At 43.4% G+C, this 26,282-nt stretch overlaps 1 protein-coding gene across 1 annotated transcript in view; it reads left to right on the top strand.

The window, feature by feature from the left end:
* The window catches only part of CTNNAL1 (catenin alpha like 1), a 288,515-nt gene that overhangs the window by 166,907 nt on the left and 95,326 nt on the right, over positions 1-26,282 (top strand). Inside the window, exons 4-7 of the mRNA XM_073587855.1 lie at positions 1,747-1,866; positions 5,539-5,628; positions 17,006-17,176; positions 18,957-19,157. Coding sequence (XP_073443956.1) covers positions 1,747-1,866; positions 5,539-5,628; positions 17,006-17,176; positions 18,957-19,157 — 582 coding nt within the window. The remainder of the gene's footprint in view (positions 1-1,746; positions 1,867-5,538; positions 5,629-17,005; positions 17,177-18,956; positions 19,158-26,282) is intronic.

Here is a 26,282-nt window from a genome sequence, read left to right as displayed (position 1 = left end):
ATGTTTGTAGCAAAAGTTTCAGAAATCCCTGTATTTTATTCACTGAAATCTTGAGTGTTTGCACGCATATGAGTTAAGTGGGAGGTCTTGTTCAGTGATTGACAGTCTTGCCTGTATGACTGAGCATGCAGAGATAGCTCTCAATCACTTATAAGACCATCCCCTGGACTCCTATGCATACAACAATAGATACTTCCATGAATAACATCCAAATTGTACTGAATCTTGATCCCACAGACCTATATATTATTCTGCTCATTTAGCGCCTGAAAGATGTCATGTGATGAAAGCATTCTTTCTGGAAACTCCTGTGTACTTAGCAAAGGTTTGTTGTGTTTGGGCACACTGGATTTGACCTTAATCGGATTGCAGTCAGTTTTCAGGGCACTTTAGTGTTATTAGGTTTAATTCAGACATTCAGGTTTTTTCATTGTACACATGTCATCAGTGTTTCCGTAATACATTTTATCAGGTTTGGTCAGTGTGTTGGTTTTTACCATCAGAGTTTCATCAGTGATTTTCACTTATGGATAAATAAATTACAAGCCTTCTCTTATTAATTTCAATGTTAATCATGAACATCATACAGATTGGATTGCGTCCATGTGCTGGCCGTAATTTTAAGTTTTATATTAGTACTTTTCATCCATGACTCAGAACAAAATCAGACATCTCTCCATGGGTAAGTATTCAGCATAAAAACACTGACATGTGGGCAGCCCCATAGACTATAATGGGCATGTGCTCAATCTAAGTATTTCATGGATGTCTGAACAAGGCTTTACAAGCACTAAAAAATGGCATCCGAGTAATATATCCATTTCAATATAGTAGAAGGAATGGTGACCGATATCGGTCCAACAGTCAAATGCATTGACCGGTTATTGGATGTGTTATGTGTGTATGTATGTGAGAGTTCCCTTTGTATTTACAGACTTTAGATGAATGCATAGCGAGAAGCAGAGTATGTATGACATCCTTTTCTCTTTTGGAAGCCTATTTTCAATCAAATGTCGACGGATTGTAATTGAGCTCTTAGTCTTGAAATCAATATTAAATCTAATGAGTAGCAAAAAGTAAAGTAAAAACCACAAAAACCTTTGAAGGCAAATGTGATTTTCCACAATGCTGGCACTGTATGTGGCCAGTATTATTTTGTATTGCCGCTGAATGACAAAGCACAACATGGAGCTGTGTTTTTTAATTTTTTTTGTATTTTGTAGTCTGCACATAAAAAACCTATAGTTTCGTGTTAAAATGTGTCCCATTATTAAAAAAAAAAGTGCAGTCACTATTCCTAAATCCATGTGATATGGATCCTCAATATGATTGTATGCATGAGCCCTTAAGCCCCTTTTATTTTATTCTGTCACCTCAGTTTAGAGGGGGGTTTTTTGTACAAGAACCTTTTTAACCTGCTTTTCCCCACTGGGATCGCAAAACAAATCTCTCCAAAATATCCTTCACATATTATAGATCACGTGTAACCCTGACAGAGATCATTAATCCATCCTTGTGATTGAGTTTGGTGATGCTTTTCCCTATCTGACAATGGTGAGGATAAAAATGTATTATTTCCGAGTAAATGATCGGGTTTTTGTAGGATGCATTTTATCACCCAAAAAATTGACACCGTTTTACTAAATGATTTTACTTTGTGGCTGGAAGCTTTGGCAGGTGACATATAGTAGGAATGTGGACTGCTTTGATACAAAATAAACGAATAAATCTGCTTGTTTCTTCCAGGTTCTTGCGACCATGGAGTATCTTGAGAAAGTGAGCAGCTTTCAAGAATTTGTTCAGATATTTAGTCAGTTTGGAAATGAAATGGTGGAGTTCGCTCACCTTACTGGAGACCGGCAAAATGTATGTACATCAGTTTACACTTGGGGTAGAAACTAAGAAGCATTAGAGATTATTGCATTTCCAACTAAAATAGTATTCTAATAACCAATAGTGCTTAGCACGTACCGTCTCCGCGCGGTGGCATTACCATTTTGCCTTACCTGCCATAACGTGCCTTACTTTTTTCTGACCTATTAAACATGGCAGAAGCATAGAAAACAATGCCAACTCTTATTAAACACCGAACATGTTTGAACAGTGAATTGGATGGTCGTTTCACGATACCTGTACTTCATAGCCATAGACGAACATATAATGTCATGATCAGCTCTCTAAGAAAATGTTTTTGTATCGCAATTAACAATATTCTTTAGAGCCTTTAAAGTATTCTGCACAATGTATGCTATCAACATTATTTCTATTACATATTCCATGAATGTCTATTTGGTGAGGTCCAATCTCTGTGGCTATAACCATCTAATATTAAAGGGTACCTGTCACCAGGTTTTCCCAATAAAAAGTACAGCCACCTCTTTTAATGCCTTTTACAGCATTCCAGTATGCTGCATGTCTGTCCCCAATCCCCTCTCCATAGCTCAAAAAAGACAGTGCGGTCCACTTCCTCCTTACAATCGCCTTCCTCCATTCCTCCTTCATGTGGATGATGCCTTTTATGTCATCCACACAGTGTCCCCCAATTCCACTGCTGTGTAGGTGTAAATGTAATAAAAAGAGAGAAGAGCCAGCACTGCCAGTGGTCAGAATGCATAACATGAGGTGCATATGCACATATCTTACTGCATTCAAAATGAGACATTTAGCAAAATATTGATCAATATATTGAGCCACCCCGCCACGCCAAGGCAATCTCATATGGGGGGTCCTACTCTACATTTTTATTTATTCACTGTGCCATTGCGGCCTCCTAAATGTTTTAAAAGCAAGACCATATCAAATGCAATCCATACCTGAAGCATATCTGCATCACTCCCGTGCAGCCAGATGGAGCAGGTGCAGATGAAGGCCAACCAGGTCTGAACACAGACATCTCAGGTTTGACCTCCACACACTGCCTGACCAGCAAACACAGATGAAGGGCAATGCAGGCTCAGACATGGATGCAAAAATAAATAAAGCCTGGGGCAGGGCGGGGCTGCCGTGAGTGTGCACAGCAGCCTAGATCAATCACAATAAACACAGAAAAGATGGCGAACATGACCCAGCGTGCACGGCAACAGTGGTGGTCAGCCACAAAACCAATTTGCAATAAAAAGAGAGAAGAGCCAGCACTGCCAGTGGCCAGAACGCATAACATGAGGTGCATATGCACATATCTTACTGCATTCAAAATGAGACATTTAGCAAAATATTGATCAATATATTGAGCCACCCCGCCACGCCAAGGCAATCTCATATGGGGGGTCCTACTCTACATTTTTATTCACTGTGCCATTGCGGCCTCCTAAATGTTTTAAAAGCAAGACCATATCAAATGCAATCCATACCTGAAGCATATCTGCATCACTCCCGTGCAGCCAGATGGAGCAGGTGCAGATGAAGGCCAACCAGGTCTGAACACAGACATCTCAGGTTTGACCTCCACACACTGAAGGTGTAAATGGTGTAAATGTGCATGTGCCAGGAAAGGCCAAAGAACACGGAATACCTGGAAGTAAAGTTGGCGCATGCGCACTATAATACTTTGCGCTGCTCTCAGCAGTTCAGAAAAAAGTACGCCTGTGCAGAAGCTTGATTGGGGGACACTGTGCGGATGAAATAGGAGGCATCATCCACGTTTAGCAAGGAGGAGCACAGCGATTGTAGGGAGAAAGGAGGTACCTGATCAAGACCAGAGATACCTATCGAACCGGACTGTGCAGTCTTTGGGTATAATAGAAGCTCTCTTTTTTGCTATGCAGAAGGGCTTGAGGACATAGATACAGCTTAGGCCTGTTTCACACTTCAGTTTTTGTCCATCAGTCAAGATCCGCCGTTTTGCAAAAAAAAAACGGATCCGCTATTTTGTTTGGCGGATCCGTTTTTTTTTCCCATTGAGTTACATTACCGGCGGATCTTGACGGACGGCCATCCGTTGGATCCGTTTTTTTGCGGATCCGCCAAAATGTTGCCGTCCGCCGACATGCCCGAACGGAGCATGTAGCGTTTTTTCGGGCGGCGGGATCCGCACTTCGCACTGCGCATGCCCGAAAGACTTCACTCAGCCTGAAATTTAACCCTAAAGTCTGTTCTGGCGCCTGGAAAAAAAAAATCTCTCCTTCTCCCCCCTCTCCCCCCTCTCCCCTCTCTCCCCCCTCTCCCCCCTCTCCCCTCTCTCCCCCCTCTCTCCCCCCTCTCCCCCCCCTCTCCCCTCTCTCCCCCCTCTCCCCTCCCTCTCCCCTCTCTCCCCCCTCTCTCCCCTCTCTCCCCCCCCTCTCCCCTCTCTCCCCCCTCTCCCCCCTCTCCCCTCTCTCCCCCCTCTCCCCCCTCTCCCCTCTCTCCCCCCTCTCCCCCCTCTCCCCTCTCTCCCCCCTCTCCCCCCTCTCCCCCCTCTCCCCTCTCTCCCCTCTCTCCCCTCTCTCCCCTCTCTCCCCTCTCTCCCCTCTCTCCCCTCTCTCCCTCTCCTCGGGCTGCGGTTCCTTTAAAATTCTTCATTCATCGGATCCGTCAAAAAAACGGTCCGGTGGCATCAGTTAGCAAAGGATCCGCTTTCTGCCATTTTGGCAGATTTTAACTGACACACAAAAAAAATGAAGTGTGAAACAGGCCTTACTAGAATGCTGTAAAATTGACTTTAAAGGTGGTGGCCGTACTTTATATTAGGAAAACCTGGTGACAGGTTCCCTTTATCAGTTTATTGATACATTAGACACCAGTAGTGGAAAAAACCTCTTAGATATTTGTACGTATTTGAAATAATTCTTGCAGCCGTAATTTTACTATGGTCCCATTAGAAAAACTAAAGGTTATCTGCCTTAAGCCTGAATCCCAGCAGTTCGTTTCAGCCATTGAATCAGATTAGGTGATATGCTGCCCTTAATGGGACAGAATATTACAGCTAATGGTCTGTACTCTTATGTCCCTATATGCATTTTGTGCCATTTTAGTTAAACATTCTCAAAACCTGAAGGAAGGACAGAAGGATATGCTGGAGCTATAGGCTATGAATCTGGTGTAAGAGTGTGGTTCCCGTCTTCTCCATGCTGTGATTCACAGGCTACTGATACCAGAGATTCCCCCCATTATCACTCCAGACCCGTCTGCTCAGTATTAGTGAACATCTATGAAATGATTAAAATAAAATTCTTAGAAATTTGTTTTGTGCTGTTCCTCCTATTACTCCTGGAAAGGCAAATGAATTGATAACTGTGTGTGTATGTGCCTCCTGAAACTGAGCAGTCAGCCTACTAGTGTGTACGAAAACGCCTATCCACAAGGAGAATGGTAACACTCAGACGAGGAGGAACGGGAACAACACAATGCAATGCTTGTAGGAATAATGCACTAATAAGGTTTTATGGTGAATGCAAATACTGCAGGAGGACTGGCATGTGTATTGTACCATTCTATATGCAGTAGTAATGAGAGCTGTTACTGTATAGTAGCATCAGCTTTAATAAGGTTTTATTGTAATTATTGTGAAAATATTCTCAATACAAAAAATTTAATCATGTTGTCAATATACTAATTTTTAAGGACTTGAAGAATGAGAAGAAAAAAGCAAGTATGGCTGCTGCAAGGGCCGTGCTAGAGAAGTGTACGATGATGCTGCTCACAGCCTCCAAGGTAAGATTGCAGTGTTTATCCACCAAGCTGTCTCAGGCTGTGTGCACGCGCTGCGGATTTTGCTGTGGTGTACAGTACCATGATTCCCTATGGGAATCAAAAACCGCAATGCAGACGGTGCGGAATTTTCCGCGTGGATTATCTGCGGTTTTCAATCCACAGAAAGAAATGACACCAGCAGGTCAAACATATATACATGGTATTTTGCTTGTACATCTACCATAGATTTATTGCGGATTTAACTACCTATGACCAAAAACACATAAACTAAACCAAAAGAAAAGGTGAACACAAGGCCATGCTAACGTATAAAAAATACAATTTTATTAAAGCATCTAATAAAACCAATCGACAGGTATGTATGGGAACGATGTAGGAAAACGCACACATAATGGTGGTACATAGGCACATGCAAAGGGACGTACACATCCAGATTAATACATATTAGCCATAAGTATAATAATCACACAATTGTGATTTAACCCACACGCTATAATATATAGTATCAAAGGGAAAGTGATGGACACATAAATGCACAGCTGGGATATATACCACAATTATTTCCCTTAGCCATATCCATAAAGATCCCACCCTGCTGACAGGAAGTGACCACCATATATTAATCACTACCCCAAAGATACCATACAATTAAGGGGTTAAATTACCAGCAGGTCACGGCAGCAGCAGGGACTATGATGTATCCTGGATGAGCACGTCAGCCCCGACGCGCGTTTCGATCCTCCTTCATCAGGGGGCCCCCTGATGAAGGAGGATCGAAACGCGCGTCGGGGCTGACGTGCTCATCCAGGATACATCATAGTCCCTGCTGCCGTGACCTGCTGGTAATTTAACCCCTTAATTGTATGGTATCTTTGGGGTAGTGATTAATATATGGTGGTCACTTGCTGTCAGCAGGGTGGGATCTTTATGGATATGGCTAAGGGAAATAATTGTGGTATATATCCCAGCTGTGCATTTGTGTCCATCACTTTCCCTTTGATACTATATATTATAGCGTGTGGGTTAAATCACAATTGTGTGATTATTATACTTATGGCTAATATGTATTAATCTGGATGTGTACGTCCCTTTGCATGTGCCTATGTACCACCATTATGTGTGCGTTTTCCTACATCGTTCCCATACATACCTGTCGATTGGTTTTATTAGATGCTTTAATAAAATTGTATTTTTTATACGTTATCATGGCCTTGTGTTCACCTTTTCTTTTGGTTTAATCCACAGAAAGAATTGACATGTCAATTCTTTCTGCGGATTCCCCTGCGGTTTGCCATCTCCTCCATTGAGGAGATGAAAAACCGCAGGGCAAAACCGCAGAGCAATCCGCAGGTAAAACCGCAGGTATTTTGACCTGCAGTTTCACCTGCGGATTTTACAAAATCCGCGCTGATGAATCCGCACCTAATCCGCAGCGTGTGCACACAGCCTAAAGGCTGTAAGGTTTTGTACTCATTCAGGTGCGTAGAAGGAGACAGGAGGCACGTTCTCTTGAAAGTCAATGTGGGTTTGTTTGCTTCATAAACCACCAAAACACCAACAAAAGGTAAACAGTCTGTACATCAGACAGACAAACCTCAATGTCTATAGCGGAGCTCTGCTCCCTCAGGCCTGTGGACACACAGGCTGTGCAATGTCCAGCAAGCAGGCTCCGTCTGGAGCCACACACACAGTAGGGCCTTCTCCCTCCCAACACACAGACCATGTGTCAAACATCAATGTCCATTACATAGGCTGTAACCACACCCACAGGTGAGGTATATAGGTAGCCAGACGTACCATCTTTCATAGCTACCTGCAACCTGGACCCAGGTGCACTAAACGACATCTTAATGCATTAAAGCCAAAATACTGCGGGTTGCATCGCAGGGAGCAGCCATCTCTGCGACACATACCTCCCATTGACTACATGGCTATTAGTCTCTTTACAAGGCGGGTATTGTTATTCAAAAGGTATCGCAAGCAATAAAAAAGATTACAGTATAGAAGGAAATTACGTATCAGATGATAACTATATATAGGTTATGCACACAATTTTACAGTATGTCACAAAAGTGAGTACACCCCTCACATTTTTGTAAATATAACTTTTCATGGGACAACACTGAAGATCTGATGCTTTGATACAATGTAAAATAATCGTTGTACAGCTTGTATAACAATGTAAATTTGGTGTGGCCTCTAAACAACTTAACACATGTCCATTAAGTTCTAAACCGCCGGCAACAAAAGTGAGTACATCCCTAATTGAAAATAGTCAAATTGTGTCCAAAGGGTTAACATATCGTGTGGCCCTCATTCTTTTCCAGCACTGCCTTAACTCTCTTGGGCATGGAGTTCATTAGAACTTCGCAGGTTACCACTGGAATCCACCTCCATGATGACATCATGGAGCTGGTGGATGTTAGAGACCTTGCGCTCTTCCAACTTCTGTTTGAGGATGCCCCACATTTGCTCAATAGGGTTTAGGTCTGGAAACATGCTTGGCCAGTCCAGCATGTCGTTAACATTTTGGAATACTGCCCTGTGGTTCAGTTTCTGAAGGGAGCGGATCATGCTCTTCAGTATGTCACAGTATACGTTGGCATTTATGGTTCTCTCAATGAACTGTAGCTCCCCACTTCCGGCTGCACTCATGCAGCCCCAAACCATGACAATCCCACAACCATGCCTGACTGTAGGCAAGACACAAATTCTTTGTACTCCTCATCTGGATGCCACCACACATTCTTGACAGCATCTGATCCAAATAAGTTTATCTTGGGCTCATCAGACCACAAGACATAGATTACGTGACCCATGTCCTTAGTCTGCTTTTTGTCTATTTTGAAAAGACAACCTCTGGATGTGTCTTTCAGTTTGTGCACTCAACTTCTTTGGTTGACCATGGCAAAGCCAGTTCTGAGTGGAAAACCACTATATGGTCTTGGCCACTGTGCTGCAATTCAGTTTCAGGGTGTCGGCAATCTTATAGCTTAGGCCATCTTTATGTAGAGCAGGGGTGGGGAATCTTTTTCTAGCCGGGGGCCATTTGGAAATCTCTACCATCATTCGGGGGCCACATAGAAATGATCACCTTGAAAATTACCCTGGTATATGTAGTCAAACAAGTATTTATGGTAACTCACACTTAATGTGATGGCTGGAGCTGCTTCTCTTTGGTGCAGTTGTGATGTTAGGCGATACTGTGTTAGGCGTCGGGTCTCTGCGTCTGCTCTGCAGGAATCCAGAGCCTCACATTCTGCTGTCTCCTGCTGTCTTTCTACTGCAGAGGAGATTGTTTTGCAGCAAACCGCTCCAGAGACTAAGTCCCTCTGTGCTCCTACTGGGCATGCTCACGAGGCGATCTCCCATTGGAGATCGGGAGTCATGTGCCCAGGTCCTGTTCCAGATCTCATTGGTCCATCTCGGAGATCTGGAAGGTCCCGCACGGCTATAAAAAGCGCGCATGGCCTTTCCTCCATGCGCTAGTATAGACTATACTTGCTATGTGTGAATGGTGACGGATGCATGATTCTGGTGACTGACTCATTTCCCTCTGATAATACGCATGTGGATAGGGAATTAGTTTTGCAAGTCAGCGCCAGTCAGTGGCAAGCTTTAAGCCACTGTGCTCACCGCACCACTATGCTAGCGTCCGACATCGCGCTTGCTTTCTGCTTTGTTGTCGAGCGGCAGTGTCCTACGCCGCACTGCAGTTGCAGCCCTCCTTGGCGTCCGAAGAAGCGACGTCGCACACACGGTAGGTCTAGAGGGACGCAGCTCCTCTGTTTTGGGTCCTGCTCCTGTGACCAGATTCCGTGTGTGCATCTACCTGAAGCCTGTGTCACTAACAGGTTCAGCGTTTTGTATGTTTATGTTGCGGCACCTCTGTGTGTGAACAGAGGCCGCTCTGCGCACTCTGGGTGAAGTTTAACCCGTGTGCATCATACCGCCATATTGCTTGTCTTCCACCACTTAGCAGCAGTTATACCACCTACTGCACGGTGGACCCCGAGCGGCGAACGCACTTTATTATTTTATTTAGTGCGTTCCGCCGTTCCTAACATTATACTAGCGCCAGGGTCTGGCTAGTGATGGCAGATCAGCAGCAACTCCTTCAGTGCATTCACCAGCTAGAGGGCTGGTTGGCTACTCTTGAGTGTGTCATCGCAGCGGCGAAGTCTTCGGAGGCTGCTGTACAGGTGATCGCTGAGGCGGTTTCCCGTATGTCCACGTCCTCCCATGCGCCGACAGTTCCCCGCCTCCCGTTGCTCGATAAATTTTCTGGCAATGGCGCCTCCTGTAGGGGTTTCGTCAGCCAGTGCTCTATCCAGCTGGAGTTACTGGCTGCGCGATTCCCTACGAAACGGGCCAAGGTGGGGTTTATTTCCCTTCTGTCAGGCAAGGCGTTGGAGTGGGCTACGCCACTATGGCAGCGTGGTGACCCAGAGGTTCGGACCGCTGCTCAGTTTTTAACAGCTATTAAGCAGGTCTTCCTGCGACCACGGGTCACGCACGACACCTCTCTACAGCTACTGGCTTTGACTCAGGGATCCCTCTCGGTTAGTCAGTATGCCGTTCGTTTTCGGACACTGGCTTCCGAGCTGGAGTGGTCTGACAAAGCCCTCATCCCTGTGTTTTGGAGAGATTTAGCGGAGCATGTTAAGGATGCTCTTTCTACCAGAGAGGTTCCTGCAAATCTGGAGGAGCTGATTGCCATTGCCACCAGTATTGATCTCCGTTTTTCGGAGCGCGGGCTGGAGCGTGCTCAATTCAGACGGAAGGTTACTCCGGCTCCCGACCTCTTTGAACCTCTGGATTCACCCGAGCCAGAGTGTTCACTCCCAGAGCCCATGGAGGTGTCTCTCGCCAGTCTCGAGGCACGTCCGACACTAAGCTCTACTTGCGGTTGCCACTGTCAGCACTCTGTTCACCAGGATAACGGGGCCCCGCAATGACCAAACTCTGTGCCGCCGGGCAAGACCTTTGTCCCCCCTCGCCTTCGGCCGAAGGTTCTCGCGTGGGCACACGCGTCCAGGGCGGGTGGTCACTGTGGCTACATGCAGACCACAAAACTGCTGGCAGGGTCATATTGCTGGCCGCACAGGGCTCGGGACTTTAAGAAATATATTCAGGCATGCGCCTCGTGTCCTTGGGTAAGCTTCCTTAAACAGAGAGTGGAGACGTCCGCCGACACACCGCGGCGTCCCACTTCAACTTACGCTCCGGGTGGTTTTGCCGTTCCCGTTGTCTCCCACGTGTCCCTTCTTAAACCTGGCGATCTTGCCACCTCTGATACCTTCCAGGTGTCCCGGGTTTTCCGTGTCACCTACCGGGACATCAGACTTGCCTTCGGAAGAGTCTGAGGCCTATGCCTCTGATGAGCACAGGGTGGTGGATTGGAAGGCTCAGAGAGGAGGGGGCCCTAGGAGGGGGGGTAATGTTAGGCGTCAGGTTTCTGCGTCTGCTCTGCAGGAATCCAGAGCCTCACATTCTGCGGTCTCCTGCTGTCTTTCTACTGCAGATGAGATTGCTTTGCAGCAGACCGCTCCAGAGACTAAGTTCCTCTGTGCTCCTACTGGGCATTCTCACGAGGCGATCTTCCATTGGAGATTGGGAGTCATGTGCCCAGGTCCTGTTCCAGATCTCATTGGTCCAACTCGGATATCTGGAAGGTCCCGCACGGCTATAAAAAGAGTGCATGGCCGTTCCGCCATGCGCTAGTATAGACTATACTTGCTATGTGTGAGTGGTGACGGATGCATGATTCTGGTGACTGACTCATTTGAAACCCCTTCCCTCTGATAATACGCATGTGGCTAGGGAATTAGTTTTGCAGTCAGCGCCAGTCAGTGGCAAGCCTTAAGCCACTGTGCTAACCGCACCGCTACGCTAGCGTCCGACATCGCGCTTGCTTTCTGCTTTGTCGTCGAGCGGCAGTGTCCAACACCGCGCTGCGGTTGCAGCCCTCCTTGGCATCCGCAGAAGTGACGCCGCACACACAGTAGGTCTAGAGGGACGCAGCTCCTCTGTTTTGGGTCCTGCTCCTGTGACCAGATACCGTGTGTGCATCTACCTGAAGCCTGTGTCACTAACAGGTTCAGCGTTTTGTATGTTTTTTGTTGCGGCACCTCTGTGTGTGAACAAAGGCCGCTCTGCGCACTCTGGGTGAAGTTCAACCCGTGTGCATCATACCGCCATATTGCTTGTCTGCCACCACTTAGCAGCAGTTATACCACCTACTGCACGTGGACCCCGAGCGGCGAACGCACTTTATTATTATTTTATTTAGTGCGTTCCGCCGTTCCTAACAGTGATACGGATCATGTTGCTTCTCACAGCTGCTTTTCTAGGTTTGTGTCAACCAGGAGAGCAGTCAGCTTTGTGTCATAATAATAAGTTTTGTAAATCATATACATTACATAGGAGATGCTGTAACTGCTGTATATACATCACATAGGAGACACTGAGACAGCTGTATATACACCACATAGGAGATGATGGGTCTGCTGTATAAGCATCACACAGGAGACACTGTGACTACTGTCTATACATTATATAGACGCTGTTACTGTCTATACATACATCACATAGAGGACACAGAGACTGCTGTATATACATAACATAGGAGATGCAGGGACTGCTGTATATACATCACATAGGAGACGCATGGACTGCTGTATATACATCACACAGGAGACCCTGGAACTGCTGTACATACATAACATAGGAAACATTGAGACTGCTGTATATGCATCACAGGAGAATCTGGGGTCATATAAATTACAGGAGTGGCTGGGGTGGGCATAGACATCACAGGAGATTCTGGGGCATATTCATCACCGGGGAGGCTGGGGGGAATAGACATCACTGAGGAGCTATATACATCACTAGGAAGCACAGACAGCACTGGGGGTGTATATGTCCCTGGGGGGGTAATATACATCACTGGTGGGGTCATATACATCACTGGGGGCTATATACATCACAGGTGGGGGCACATACAGCCCTGGGGGGGATATACAGCACTAGGGGAGGGGGTATATACAGCACTGGAGTTGTGAACAGGCATCGCCAGAGAGGCACATAGATCACTAGGGGGACACAAAGATCACTGAAGGGCACATAGCTGGGGGGGCACAGAGATCACAGAAGGGCACATAGCTGGGGGGCACAGAGATCACGGAGGAGCACATAGCTGGGGGGCTCATAGCTAGAGGGAACAGAGATCACAGGGGGCACAGATCACATGGGAGCACAAATATCACAGGGGGGCATAGAGATTCCATGGGGGCACATAGCTGGGAGGCACAGAGATCACAGGGGGGCATAGCGGGCACATAGCTGGGGGGCACAGATCACAGGGGGGCACATAGCTGAGGGGCACAGAAATCACCAACAGACAGGCACAGAGCTGCCGGCACAGAGATCGTCCTGATCTAGACTCTTTGGCAGCAGCTCCTTTTCCGGAACAGGAGGCAGGAGCGCATAGGGTGCTAACTCCGCCCACCCCGATGACATCATCAGTCATATGCAGGCAGTGTTCTATGAACGCTGCGTACCGTGCACTTGGGGGATAAAGGTTCAGCAGCTGGCAGGATATACGACTGCTGCATGAGCATTGCTGACTCCGGGGACCAGCCCACGGCCCACCCTTGATGTAGAGCAACAATTCTTTTTTTCAGATCTTCAGCATTCCTTGCCATGAGGTGCCATGTTGAACTTCCAGTGACCAGTATGAGACAGTGTGAAAGCGATAACACCAAATTTAACACACCTGCTCCCCATTCACACATGAGTCCTTGTAAACACTATTGCGTCACATGACCTCATGGAGGGAAAATGGCTATTTGGGCACAATTTGGCCATTCTCACTTGGGGGTGTACTCACTTTTGTTGCCTACGCTTTTGACATTAATGGCTGTGTTGTTATTTAGAGGTCACACCAAGTACACTATTAGGGTAAGTTCACACTGGGCGTTTTTGCTGCTTTTTCTTTCAGCAGCAAAACCTGACTTCTTGGCAGGAAAGAAGCAGCGGCAAAAACGCAGGTTTAGGTGCGTTTTTGGTGCTTTTTTGTGTCTCTTTGTCCATGTTAATATCCATGACTTTTCTGCAGAAAAAACGCTGCAAATAATGATACCAGTGTTTTTGCTATGTTTTTTTGCAGCGGTTTTTCAACACCCATTCAAGCCAATGGGTGAAAAACGCTGCTAAAACGCTGAAAGTGACTTGCTCTGTCCAAAAAAAGCAGCAAAGCACAAAATCCTGATGACACAAAAAACAATGTGGTACTGGATGCTGGTACTGTAATAAACAGCTCAAAATTAGCATAAAAAACGCAGCAAAATGCCCATTGTGAACATACCCTTATACAAAGCTGTACACTGACTACGTTATACTGTATCAGTGTCATATCTTCAATGTTGTTTCATGAAAATATATAATAAAATATTTGCAAAAATGTGAGGGGTGTACTCACTTTTGTGACATACCTTATGTTCAACATTTGCCCAAAGCAAGATCAGCAGTGTGTCATTTTTTATCTTTGCTTGTCATATAGTAATCATTCAGTAAAGTGGGCTTAATCTCAGAGTAACATGGTCCATGGACGGCTCTTAAAATGTATGTTTTCTCTGAAATGTTGCAAATTTTCAGTTTAAGGGTATATATGCAGGCAGTCATTTTCAGGGGGATTCTGCCCGGAACATACTTTTTATAAAGCACTGAAAAAAATGAGAAAAATAATTAACATATGCCCAGCAAGTTGTTTTGACATTGCTGTGCATATGTTCTATCTTTTGTAACTTCTTTTAATCACTTTATGCTTTGAAATCCATTCTCCAGTCGGCTGCCTCTTGGAAGCAGTCACTGCTCATATATATAAAAAAAAAAAAAAAAAAAATCTTGGCAGCAAAGCCACCGCAAAAGCGATGAGAAAGACGCTAAAGGAGAATCACCCGCTGGCATTTTTCTGAAGTTGCTCACATCAGTGATTCAAGACAATTGGTAATCAAACCAATTAACATATATAAACCCTTTTAAAAACCTATACTTTATTCAAAACTTTTTTTTTTTTTTTTTAAGTTTTCCCAAAAGAAATTGTTGAGTAATATTCACACATAAGTTCAGATAATTACCACAGCGATATAAGGTATACCTGATGGCCCAGGTTTTGGGGACCTATCTTTTCTTAATGTTTTCCTGGTAACTGCCCTACCAGGCCTCGGAGGTTGTCAAATTAAAATTTAGCGCAAATGTCGCCCCCCCACTCAACGGTGTCTCACCCTATTATACCCTATATAGTCCTACATTAATTCCAGATATTTAACAGACTATTGCTATATAGAGTACATAAAACGTAACTGATATCCAGCCTCAGTGGTAAGGGTGTGGGTTGTACAACCCGGTATGTCTATTAAAGGCCCAGGCAAACTTTGCTTTATTTGATAAACAGAATAAAATAAATACAGCGTATGTCCTGACTAATGTTCAACACTTATCTGGATCCCTGAAGTGTCTTCTGCTTTATAAACTATGCAGGTACATTGTCATCTAAAAGATGCCCTATGCACATACCTTCACACATACCGGGCTTTCCTGTTTGTACTCCAGGGAGCATAAGACAGCTGTCAGATTCACTTTAGATGATTTTTTTTTCTCAGCTTGACAACCAATTTCCATATGTGATTACCCCACCTGGACTCTGGAGAAAGGGCACCTAGCTCAACCACGTTTTACTTGGTTTCTCATTCATTTTGAGTGTTTTTAACAGTACAGTTCCAAGGTAAAAGGAATTCTATAAGTCATATCTGCAAATTGCCTCTTCAGAGAAAGAGGACTTGAACTCTATAGTGCCACCTGTTGGAAGTAGCGATCCTACAAGTCACAATCAACCCTTTAACGAGTCTTGCAATATGACTTAGGATAAAATCCAAATCAATATCTCAATTTCCAGACACTGTGTTTCAGGCTATTGGCCCTCATCAGTGCAAAGTATGAGATCTGATTTGGCTAGGTGAGAGGCTTTGGATTGAGGTCTAAGGGGTAAGGTTTCTCCTTGTGGAGAGTGACATACCAGCTCTGGCTTGTCAAGGTAAGGAGGCTTATTCGCCGTGCAATGCCAATAGCTGGAAACACCGTGTCTGCAAATTGAGATACTGATTTGGCTTTTATCCTAAGTCCAATTGCAAGACTCGTTAAAGGGTTGATTGTGACTTGTAGGATCGCTACTTCCAACAGGTGGTGCTATAGAGTTCAAGTCTTCTTCTTCTCTGAAGAGGCAATTTGCATGTTAAATTCCCCAGAGGAGCATTGCACGGGGAATAAGCCTCCTTACCTTGACAAGCCAGAGCTGGTATGTCACTCTCCACAAGGAGAAGCCTTACCCCTTAGATCTATAAGTCATATCCAAAGAGGTTCTATTTAGGGCTCAGTCAGATTTCGGATTTTTTATCTATGAAAAAATCTGAACAATTATACTGATCAGAGTATGGTTCGCGTGTCAACCGATTTTCTCGTACGTGGATAAATTTTTAAAAAATAAATTAAATAAATTCTCCACCTTTTTCAATCTGAAAGTCCATGAAAATCGGATTTGCAGACTGATTTTTTTTTCACGGACCCATTGACTTGCATTGCAGATTTTGATCCAACTTGGACATATCTCTGCCATATTCCTCATAGGTATTAGTTCTATCCATGGAAATCACGGATAGCACTCATACGCAACACTTGGACGTCAGACGGAGCCCTTAATGAGAGATTTAATGTGAAAATGAAAATAATTTTTATTGCTGCGTTACATTATATAGTATAACTTGTAAGTTATTGATTGAAGTCCCAGTTTTGCTGGTCTTATCAGTTATTGACAGCTGTGTATGTCTGTGTGTGTGTGTGACTTATGAAGGCAATTGCTTGCACCAGAAATTTATGAGGGCTTCATAGTAAAAGGGGTGAATACATATGTACATACCAGCACTCCAAAAATTAAAGTGAAAAACCATGGCTTTACTGATCCATTAGCAGCAACGTTTCGGCAGCTTTCTGAAATCTTCACATGTATGTTGTATTATATTACATGTGCATAGTCATGTGAGGAAGGCTTGTGTTCATAGGTTAGCGCAACTACTGGACTCCTAAGCAAAGAAGAACAGAGTTTCAAATCAGTTACTTGATTTGGAAAAGAATTAAAGAAAAGAAGTAATGAAAAAAATACTTAAAGAAATTCGTAAGAAAACACCCTAAGAAAACACTTAACCATCTTAATGGTTTTGTTTCGCGTTATCTTAGAATACATTTCTTAGCAACTCACCATTTAAAGATAATACTTTTTGGTTTGGTATAACTTGAACCCACCCAATCTATTTCTCCTCAGACCTGTCTAAGGCATCCAGATTGTGAGTCAGCACGGATCAATAAAGAAGGAGTCTTCCAAAGAATGAGAGTGGCATTAGAGCAGGTCATTGAAATTGTTACCGACACACGACCTAATGGTGAACCTGAACTTGCACCGTGCAGTATCTACACCGGAATTAGAGAATTTAAGGTGAGAATATGTCATTTAGGAAATAATAATTTAATAATAATTTTGTGATTTGTTTCTGCACTCAGAATATTTGAAGACCTTGACATTATTAAAGAGGCAATGCTAAACTAATAAATGAGTTTATGAATTAGTCAGAATATTTTGTTTTAAGAACATTTTTCCCTTTATGACCTTTTGCCATTTCTACATTCAGTTAATGGCAACCAGTTTGTTTTATGTCACTTTTGCAGTAGTTTCTCAGCTGTTGATGACACCTACTGCTGCCAGTCCTGTTAAAAGTAGAGCAGAAGTCTTTTGTGCGTTCTATAGGTGCTGGCTGGAAAATTGATGCCAATGTGGCGGTAACTTTCTCATTTGTTCTCTTGAAGTGGCATTATGGTTATTTTTTTTCTACATCAGTGCCACACACTGGAACACATTTATAAGAATGAGGTTCACACATCTGGATGTACATACTCAGAAGAGTAAGTAATCATGCAGTAGAAGAACCTGGCACTCCTGAGTAGTGGTACAGAAGCAAGGGCCCAACCCGTAGCAATAAATGAAGAAGAACTTGGCACGCTTAGGGCCCCGTCACACATAGCGATCTCTCTAGCGAGATCGCTGCTGAGTCACAAGTTTTGTGACGTAACAGCAATCTCACCAGCGAGATCGCTGTGTGTGACAGCGATCAGCGACCGGCCCCCCTGCCGGGATCGCTGTTGGAAAGCCCAGGACATTTTTTTGGTCGCTGGTCTCCCGCTGGCCAGCTCGCATCGCTGTGTGTGACAGGCGGGAGACCAGCGATCAGCTGGTAACTAAGGTAAACGCAGGGTTTCTAAGCACGGGGCTGTGCTTAGAAACCCTCTGTGTACCTTAGTTACCAGCGCGCTGATGCAGGGAGCTGGTAACTAAGGTACACATCGGGTTTCTAAGTGACACATGTCCCTTAGAAACCCGATGTGTACCTTAGTTACCAGCTCCATGCATCAGCACGCTGGTAACTAAGTACACAGCGACGCCGCGCGCTCGGCATCGCTGGTGAAGCTGTCTGTTTGACAGCTCATCAGCGATCATGTAGCGACTCACCAGCTATCCTAACACGTTGATATCGTTGTTGGGATCGCTGGTGAGTCGCTATGTGTGACGGGGCCCTTAGAGTTGGGATTCAAAAGGATTTATTTGTAGATGTAATTACCAGTGAAATCAAAATAGTTGTCAATTCATAGACTTTCTTCAGATGCACTGTACACAGAACTAAATAATATATTAAAAGGATTTATAAGAAAATATATATATACAAGCAAAATGTATCAATAAACTACGGGTATATAACCAGAGTACAATATGGATAATCATTGTGTAGAATCAGTATTGGGATACATTGCTGAGACTAGAGATGTTGGGCTCAGAATAATGTCTATGAATTGACTGAAACATTATGATTTCACTTTGGATTGCATCACAGCTTCTTGAATCACAACTCTGAGTGTCAAGTTCTTCTCCATTCATGCTCAGAAGAGTTGATGCATTAATACTACCATGGCAATCACAAAACTAGTAGATTATATAATTATCTCTTATTTTTAAGGAGATGGTACAGAATTCAAGATAATTTCTTACATTTTGTTTTTCACAGTTACTACAATCTTGCAATCAAACAGGACCACAATTTTTTTTATTATTTTTAAACTGCACTGAAAAAAGCTAAATAAGAACTTTTTCGAGTGACAATATGCATACAAATGATAGAAGTGCATCATAATGCTTTTTACAGTATCTCTATTTTTTTCCCTCCTAGGGTAAAGTTGAAGGACTTAGAGATAACCTATATTTCCTCTCGAAGGAGAATCTTTCCACTATGTTAGAAGTTGTATTGGAGCACACAGAGGACTTCACGGACTCTGCTTACACCAGCCATGAAAATCGAGAACGCATTCTGGAATTGTCTAACCAAGCCAAGATGGAGCTAGAACAGCTGGTTTCAGTGTGGATGCAAGCTGTAAGAGCTTTTTAACAAAGTAATTCTTTTTATATTCTGAAAAATCCTCTTTTTAACTGAAACTATTACTGTTCTTAGTTTGTGGAAAATGTGGTACAGGTAAACCTCTTACGCAGACCATATTTTATACTAATTAAAGGACCACCAGTCTCTGGGATTATTCTTAATGCAGTTTGTTTGGTTGTGTTTCGCAGTCTTTTTTTTTTTTTTTCTTGTTCTGATGAGAGGAGCCCTTTTTCTTGTGAACCTAGATTTTTGGATTTTCACCTAAAGGGAAAAGTTTCCCAAAGTTTTACATTTATTCTCAATTATTTTATCCAGCAGTTATCTGTTGCTTTTACTATGAACTCCTGGATATATTTTATAAAACATTACAACTATACAAATTAGTCTGAACTGCGATGGGTTGATTCAGAATGAATTTAATGGGAGGAGTTCATATTCTCCTTTATTATGTGTATGTCCATATTTGCCCAACTTTTCTGAATAGTTGCCCCCTGTGTAACGTTCAGAACGTTGCCCCGGGCACATTTTCTTTTCTACTGCCGGCTGTTCTGTATTTGTAGACTCCAGACCTCTCTGCCAATACTTCACGTGGAGCAGTCATTTGATTTCTAAAGATGGAAATACAGAAAAACACAAATATTTGCAGGGTACAGTTTTATAGTGTGATTCTGTTTCCCATCATTCAGACTTGTATCTAATAAAAAATATTCTTTATACAGCTACAACGCCATAGTGCAGTCCCATCATGGTTGCAGTATATATCAGGAGAATATTGAAGATGAATCTCCTAATTCTTAGGCGTTGGAAAGCAGCATGCTTCACAAGTCTTTTTGACGATGCTTTCTTTATAGGCTAGAAACATTGCTCAGCGAGCAGCTCACTGTCTTGTGGCTACTCTTTATTTCTTTCAATGATGTGTCGTCGTACATTTATATGAGAAAATGTTACTAGTTACTGGTGTGTGCAGTGTGACTATGCTTTCAGCTCTGCAGGCTGCTGCGGCAATGCTGTCTGAATTCCAAAGGACTTCTACAGAAGAGCATTTAGCCGTGCTCCATTGTCTTGACTTTGCTCTATGACTATGTCTTTGTTATTATAGCTTAGTTGTGCAGTTTAGTTTGCTCATCAATCGGGGGGACCAGTTTGATTACCATATGAAAGCCATTTGGCAACTAGTGTGAAACGAGTTATGGCCTGTGACACTTCCATGGTAGATTTCAAAGCCATCATCATAATGTGCAATACCCATAACAAAAGACCAGAGCATGAAAGCACATTTGGGCTAAGTGCTCAACCAGTTATGACCATCTCGTCTTTTCATATGTTTTCACTTAGTATACTGTATTATTGAACATCTAAACTTTTCTCAGCAGAATTTCACCCCCAAACTATTTATATGTGCATGTAGATCTTTCATAGACAAGCCCAGGAATACCTTTACATGGCCAGTCCGTTCCTCTATGCCTTTGAAATTTTGAAATCAGTGTTTGAATTTATATGCCTATGAGGCTGTAGATCTGAAGCCTCCACCACTCCAGCTCTATTTCCAGCCCAGTGCTGCGTCTTCCTGCTTGATTGACATCTCGTTTGCTTGAGGATACACAGCATAAAGGTTGTTAATTTTGTTCTGTGACTCCGAACTGATACAGCTATTCAAATTTATATACCGTAGTTGTTTTTTTTATTATTTTTTCTAATGTGCAAAATGAAAACCCCTCAAAAAATTGCCATATTCTGAGACTTGTAAGTTTTTTACTTCTGGAGCTGTGTGATGTCTTATTTTTTTTTATCAGATGCAAGATGTAGTTCTTAGGTTGTGTGTGACTTTTTAAATAAATGGGATAAATCACATCAAACAAAACTATACTTTTAGAGTAATGGTCTTTATGGTTGCAGTGATAAGAATTACGGACATATTTTTATGCTTGATTGTTTCTTTTTTTTCTAATTACACGCCTCAACTTTGAAACTGCAACACGTTGAATTATGAAAATCCCAGAATCAATAGACTTGTTAATGACATGCAAATGATTAAAAAATGGAAACCATTTTCAAAACATCTTGATTCATTATGCATTGAGTATGAAAACAATGCGCAGAATTGTACACACTTAGACACCTTGGCAAGCTCTCAATGAGGTTATTAATGTTTGTCTGAGGAATGTTATGTTTGGAAATTGCAAAGGTAGCTGCCAGCAGCAGATATGTAATGATTTGCATTCTCAAATACAGTGTGGCAGAACATTCCTCAGACAACCATTAAAGGGGTTTCCATAACTCCCAGTAGAATAAGAGCACTTCTACTCCCTTCTGGTGCAGGCGGTGTTCCAGTGACATTGGCACTTTCTCTCCCTGGACTTCTGTCACATTGGCCTCAGGGATCACATTACATAACAATCAGCACTAATTTCACACTCCTCTTCTGTCAACGTAATTGACATTCGGAGGGAGTGCGAGCAGCCTCAGCTTTGACTTCCTCCGGAAGTTTGATTTACCCCTAGGAGGGGAGAGTGAAGCCACCGCTGATTGGCTGCAGGGGCTGTTTGACTTTACAGTCTCAAGTGAGCCTCATGAGAGCTAGCGCTGACATCGCTGTAATGTCGCCAGCATCAAAGGTTATTATGATTGTAGTGTTACTATTTTACAGGGGGTAACATAGCAATTGAGAAGGGGTTGTTTGAGCACTGGACAACCTCAGTGATGACGTGACAACGCATGGGAGTGTGTGTATTTTTGTGTGTGGTGCTCATACATGATTCTTAATAAATTGAGCTGTTTTGTTTCTATTTTCATCATTTCCATATCATTAACATGTCAATCCTGTGATTTTCAAAATGTCACAACTTTGCTTCTTTGTGTTTGCCATTTCAATGTTGAGACGTGTATAACGGACTTTGTATGAAATTTTTTTTGTCCCAGTTGTTGATTTAAACGTGTTATCTTCTCATCGCTTTTATGGTACCCTGCAATACTGTATTAGTGTTTTATGCCTGCTACATAGCCTTTTAGACCCTGTTTCTAATAGGCTGCCATACTTGGCATAGAATCAAAGTTTGCTGTAATGTTGGCAGTATCAGCTGTATGTTACATCTGACATTGTGCTGATGGTGTAGGCCAATCTATGCTCCTGAGTCGGTGCCATCACCTCTCTATACATTATAGTGTAGGTACTAATAAATGCATTTATTGTAATACTACATTAGAAAACGTAACCATGACATGGATATCACTAGGCTAAAAGTCTAAATTGAGTACGCACCACACAAAGTTTAGCTGATCTAATCTTTTCTTGTGTTTGTCTCCTAGTGAATAATAGGCCTTTTAGGTGAAGAAAAACACATTTAATTGTCCACTTTAATGTTTTGATTTGGTAGAGATGGCCTGCAGGGACATTCTTTCCTGAGAAATGGTGCTTGGCTTAATTAAATGTGTAACCGTACATTTGAATATCTAACATGCCAGCATGACTTAGTATATATTAAAGTGTTTGGAATATAATGGTTATCTTTAAGTCTTAATTTTTGTTTGCTTTTATATACAGTCATGGCCAAAAGTATTGACACCCCTGCAATTCTGTCAGATAATACTCAGTTTCTTCCTGAAAATGATTGCAAACACAAATTCTTTGGTATTATTATCTTCATTTAATTTGTCTTAAATGAAAAAACACAAAAAGAATTGTCCTAAAGCCAAATTGGATATAATTCCACACCAAACATAAAAAAGAGGGTGGACAAAAGTATTGGCACTGTGCGAAAAATCATGTGATGCTTCTCTAATTTGTGTAATTAACAGCACCTGTAACTTACCTGTGGCACCTAACAGGTGTTGGCAATAACTAAATCACACTTGCAGCCAGTTGACATGGATTAAAGTTGACTCAACCTCTGTCCTGTGTCCTTGTGTGTACCACATTGAGCATGGAGAAAAGAAAGAAGACCAAAGAACTGTCTGAGGACTTGAGAAACCAAATTGTGAGGAAGCATGAGCAATCTCAAGGCTACAAGTCCATCTCCAAAGACCTGAATGTTCCTGTGTCTACCGTGCGCAGTGTCATCAAGAAGTTTAAAGCCCATGGCACTGTGGCTAACCTCCCTAGATGTGGACGGAAAAGGAAAATTGACAAGAGATTTCAACGCAAGATTGTGCGGATGTTGGATAAAGAACCTCCACTAACATCCAAACAAGTTCAAGCTGCCCTGCAGTCCGAGGGTACAACGGTGTCAACCCGTACTATCCGTCGGCATCTGAATGAAAATGGACTGTATGGTAGGAGACCCAGGAAGACTCCACTTCTTACCCCGAGACATAAAAAAGCCAGGCTGGAGTTTGCCAAAACTTACCTGAAAATGCCTAAAACATTTTGGAAGAATGTTCTTTGGTCAGATGAGACAAAAGTAAAGCTTTTAGGGCAAAAGCATCAACATAGAGTTTACAGGAGAAAAAAGAGGCATTCAAAGAAAAGTACACGGTCCCTACAGTCAAACATGGCGGAGGTTCCCTGATGTTTTGGGGTTGCTTTGCTGCCTCTGGCACTGGACTGCTTGACCGTGTGCATGGCATTATGAAGTCAGAAGACTACCAACAAATTTTGCAGCATAATTTAGGGCCCAGTGTGAGAAAGCTGGGTCTACCTCAGAGGTCATGGGTCTTCCAGCAGGACAATAACCCAAAACACACTTCAAAAAGCACTAGAAAATGGTTTGAGAGAAAGCACTGGAGACTTCTAAGGTGGCCAGCAATGAGTCCAGACCTGAATCCCATAGAACACCTGTGGAGAGATCTAAAAATGGCACTTTGGAGAATATCAGGGACCTGGAGTAGTTTGCCAAAGAAGAATGGTCTAAAATTCCAGCAGAGCATTGTAAGAAACTCATTGATGGTTACCGGAAGCGGTTGGTCGCAGTTATTTTGGCTAAAGGTTGTGCAACCGAGTATTAGGCTGAGGGTGCCAATACTTTTGTCCGGCCCATTTTTGGAGTTTTGTGTGAAATGATCAATGTTTTGCTTTTTGCTTCATTCTCTTTTGTGTTTTTTCATTTAAGACAAATTAAATGAAGATAATAATACCAAAGAATTTGTGTTTGCAATCATTTTCAGGAAGAAACTGAATATTATCTGACAGAATTTCAGGGGTGTCAATACTTTTGGCCATGACGGTATATATGAAAAAATGATCTCGGCGCATAGACCATATGAATCATTTCAACCTGTTCTTCCATACCCCTCTCTAAAGGGTATGTCACACTAAGCGAGATCGCTCGCGATATCGCTAAAGCGACATCGATTTTATGACGCAGCAGCGACATCGCTGACGATGTCGCTGCGTGTGACATGTAGTGGCGACGTGGCCCCCGCTGCAATGTCGCTGATCGTGCACGAACGTTCAGGACCGTATTTTGATCGTTGGCGTCCCGCTGGTGAGCCTGAATTGTAGTGTTTGACCCCTTTTATGAACGACGAGCGATCTCGTTGGCGACTCATATGTCAGCGGCGCAGGCGGGACTAGGTTTCATTTGTATTAACGCCCCTCAGCACCGATTGGTGGCCACAACATCACCCCAGCAATAAATGAAAACGTCACAGTGCGTCCCAATCTATTGTTCCAGCGCGCTTGGATTACACCTACATTCTGGTCCTTTGTGCGTGCTGAGGATAGTATCGTGTGAGGCTGGTTTTGGATTCTGTCGGAGTCACAACTGCGATTCATCTTTGGCATTTCTACCATCTGGATTTGTGGATTTCCTTAGCAAGGTAGATATTTTTTATTTGTTTTTTTCCCTTTTTTACACTATTTTAATCTTATTACACTTTGTTATATCTACTGTTTTTTCTTTTAGCAGTGCACACCGCATCTATTATTTGATTTTTGTTGCTTTGTGAGTAAATCTTTTTGTAATATTTGATCCTCTATAACATTTTTTTTAAAACTTTCTAAATAACTTTTCTATTCCTTTTACTGGGCAGGTTGCACATAATGTACATGTCCACCGCGGAGCGTGTGATTGTGGCAGCAGCTTTACTGATGGAGGGAGATCGACAAGAAGAGGCGCGGGCGGAACAGATGCGCTCCAAACGAAAGCGTCGCATGTGGACCAGAGAATGGCTTGAGCAGAGGTCCAAATTCACCCACATGCATCTAGTGAGGGAGTTACAGGAGAAGAATCCGCAGGATTTCCACAATTATCTACGGATGTCGGAGGATTCATTTAAGCTCCTACTGGAATGTGTGAGGCCACTCATTGAACGGCAGGATACACGGATGCGTGCAGCTGTTTCGGCAGAGGAACGTTTGGCTGTCACGCTGCGATTCCTGGCAACCGGACGTTCAATGAAAGACTTGCAATTTTCAGCAGCTGTTTCCCGATCACTCCTCAGCGTGTTAATCCCAGAGACATGCAACGCCATCGTCAAGAGTATACGGAGCTACATGCCTTTTCCTAAATCCACGGCAGAATGGAAAAAAAATTGCATGTGATTTTGAACGTATTTGGCAGTTCCCTAACTGTGGTGGTGCCTTGGATGGCAAACATGTGCGCATCACGCAACCAGCCAACAGCGGAAGTTATTTCTATAACTACAAGGGCTACTTCAGCGTGATCCTCATGGCCCTTGTGAACGCCAATTATGAATTTATAAACGTTGATGTTGGCATGAACGGGAGGGTTTCGGACGGAGGCGTTTTGGAGCACACTATTTTTGGTGAACGCTTGAATAACTCTGAACTGCACTTGCCAACCAACATGGACACCACCGCCAATCTTAACTTTGTGTTTGTGGGCGATGAAGCAGAATTCTGCTGTGCGCAGGCGCCAGACCTCTCCCGACTCCTGCGCACTGCAGGACTCTGCTCTGCCCTCAGCAGGGCAGAGCAGTGCGCCTGCGCCGGAGCCATTACAGGATGGGAGAAGAGGACGTCATCGTATGAAGAAGGGAGGCGCCGGGCAGGACGGCGATACCCATCGGACCGGACCGCCCACCTCGGTGAGTATAATATAACGTGTTTTTCTTCTCTTTCAGGTTACATCGGGGGCTTATCTACAGCATTACAGAAGGCTGTAGATTAGCCCCCGATGTCTATGCCGGCAGCTAATAGGGGCTAAAAAGGGTGACAGATTC

This window comes from Dendrobates tinctorius, unplaced genomic scaffold (assembly GCF_039654945.1).
Source record: "Dendrobates tinctorius isolate UK_male_01 unplaced genomic scaffold, ASM3965494v1 ptg000102l, whole genome shotgun sequence".
In the NCBI taxonomy this organism is placed as follows: Eukaryota; Metazoa; Chordata; class Amphibia; order Anura; family Dendrobatidae; genus Dendrobates; species Dendrobates tinctorius.
Note: the sequence above shows the minus strand (reverse complement) of the source record. Positions and strands in the feature narration are given on the sequence as shown.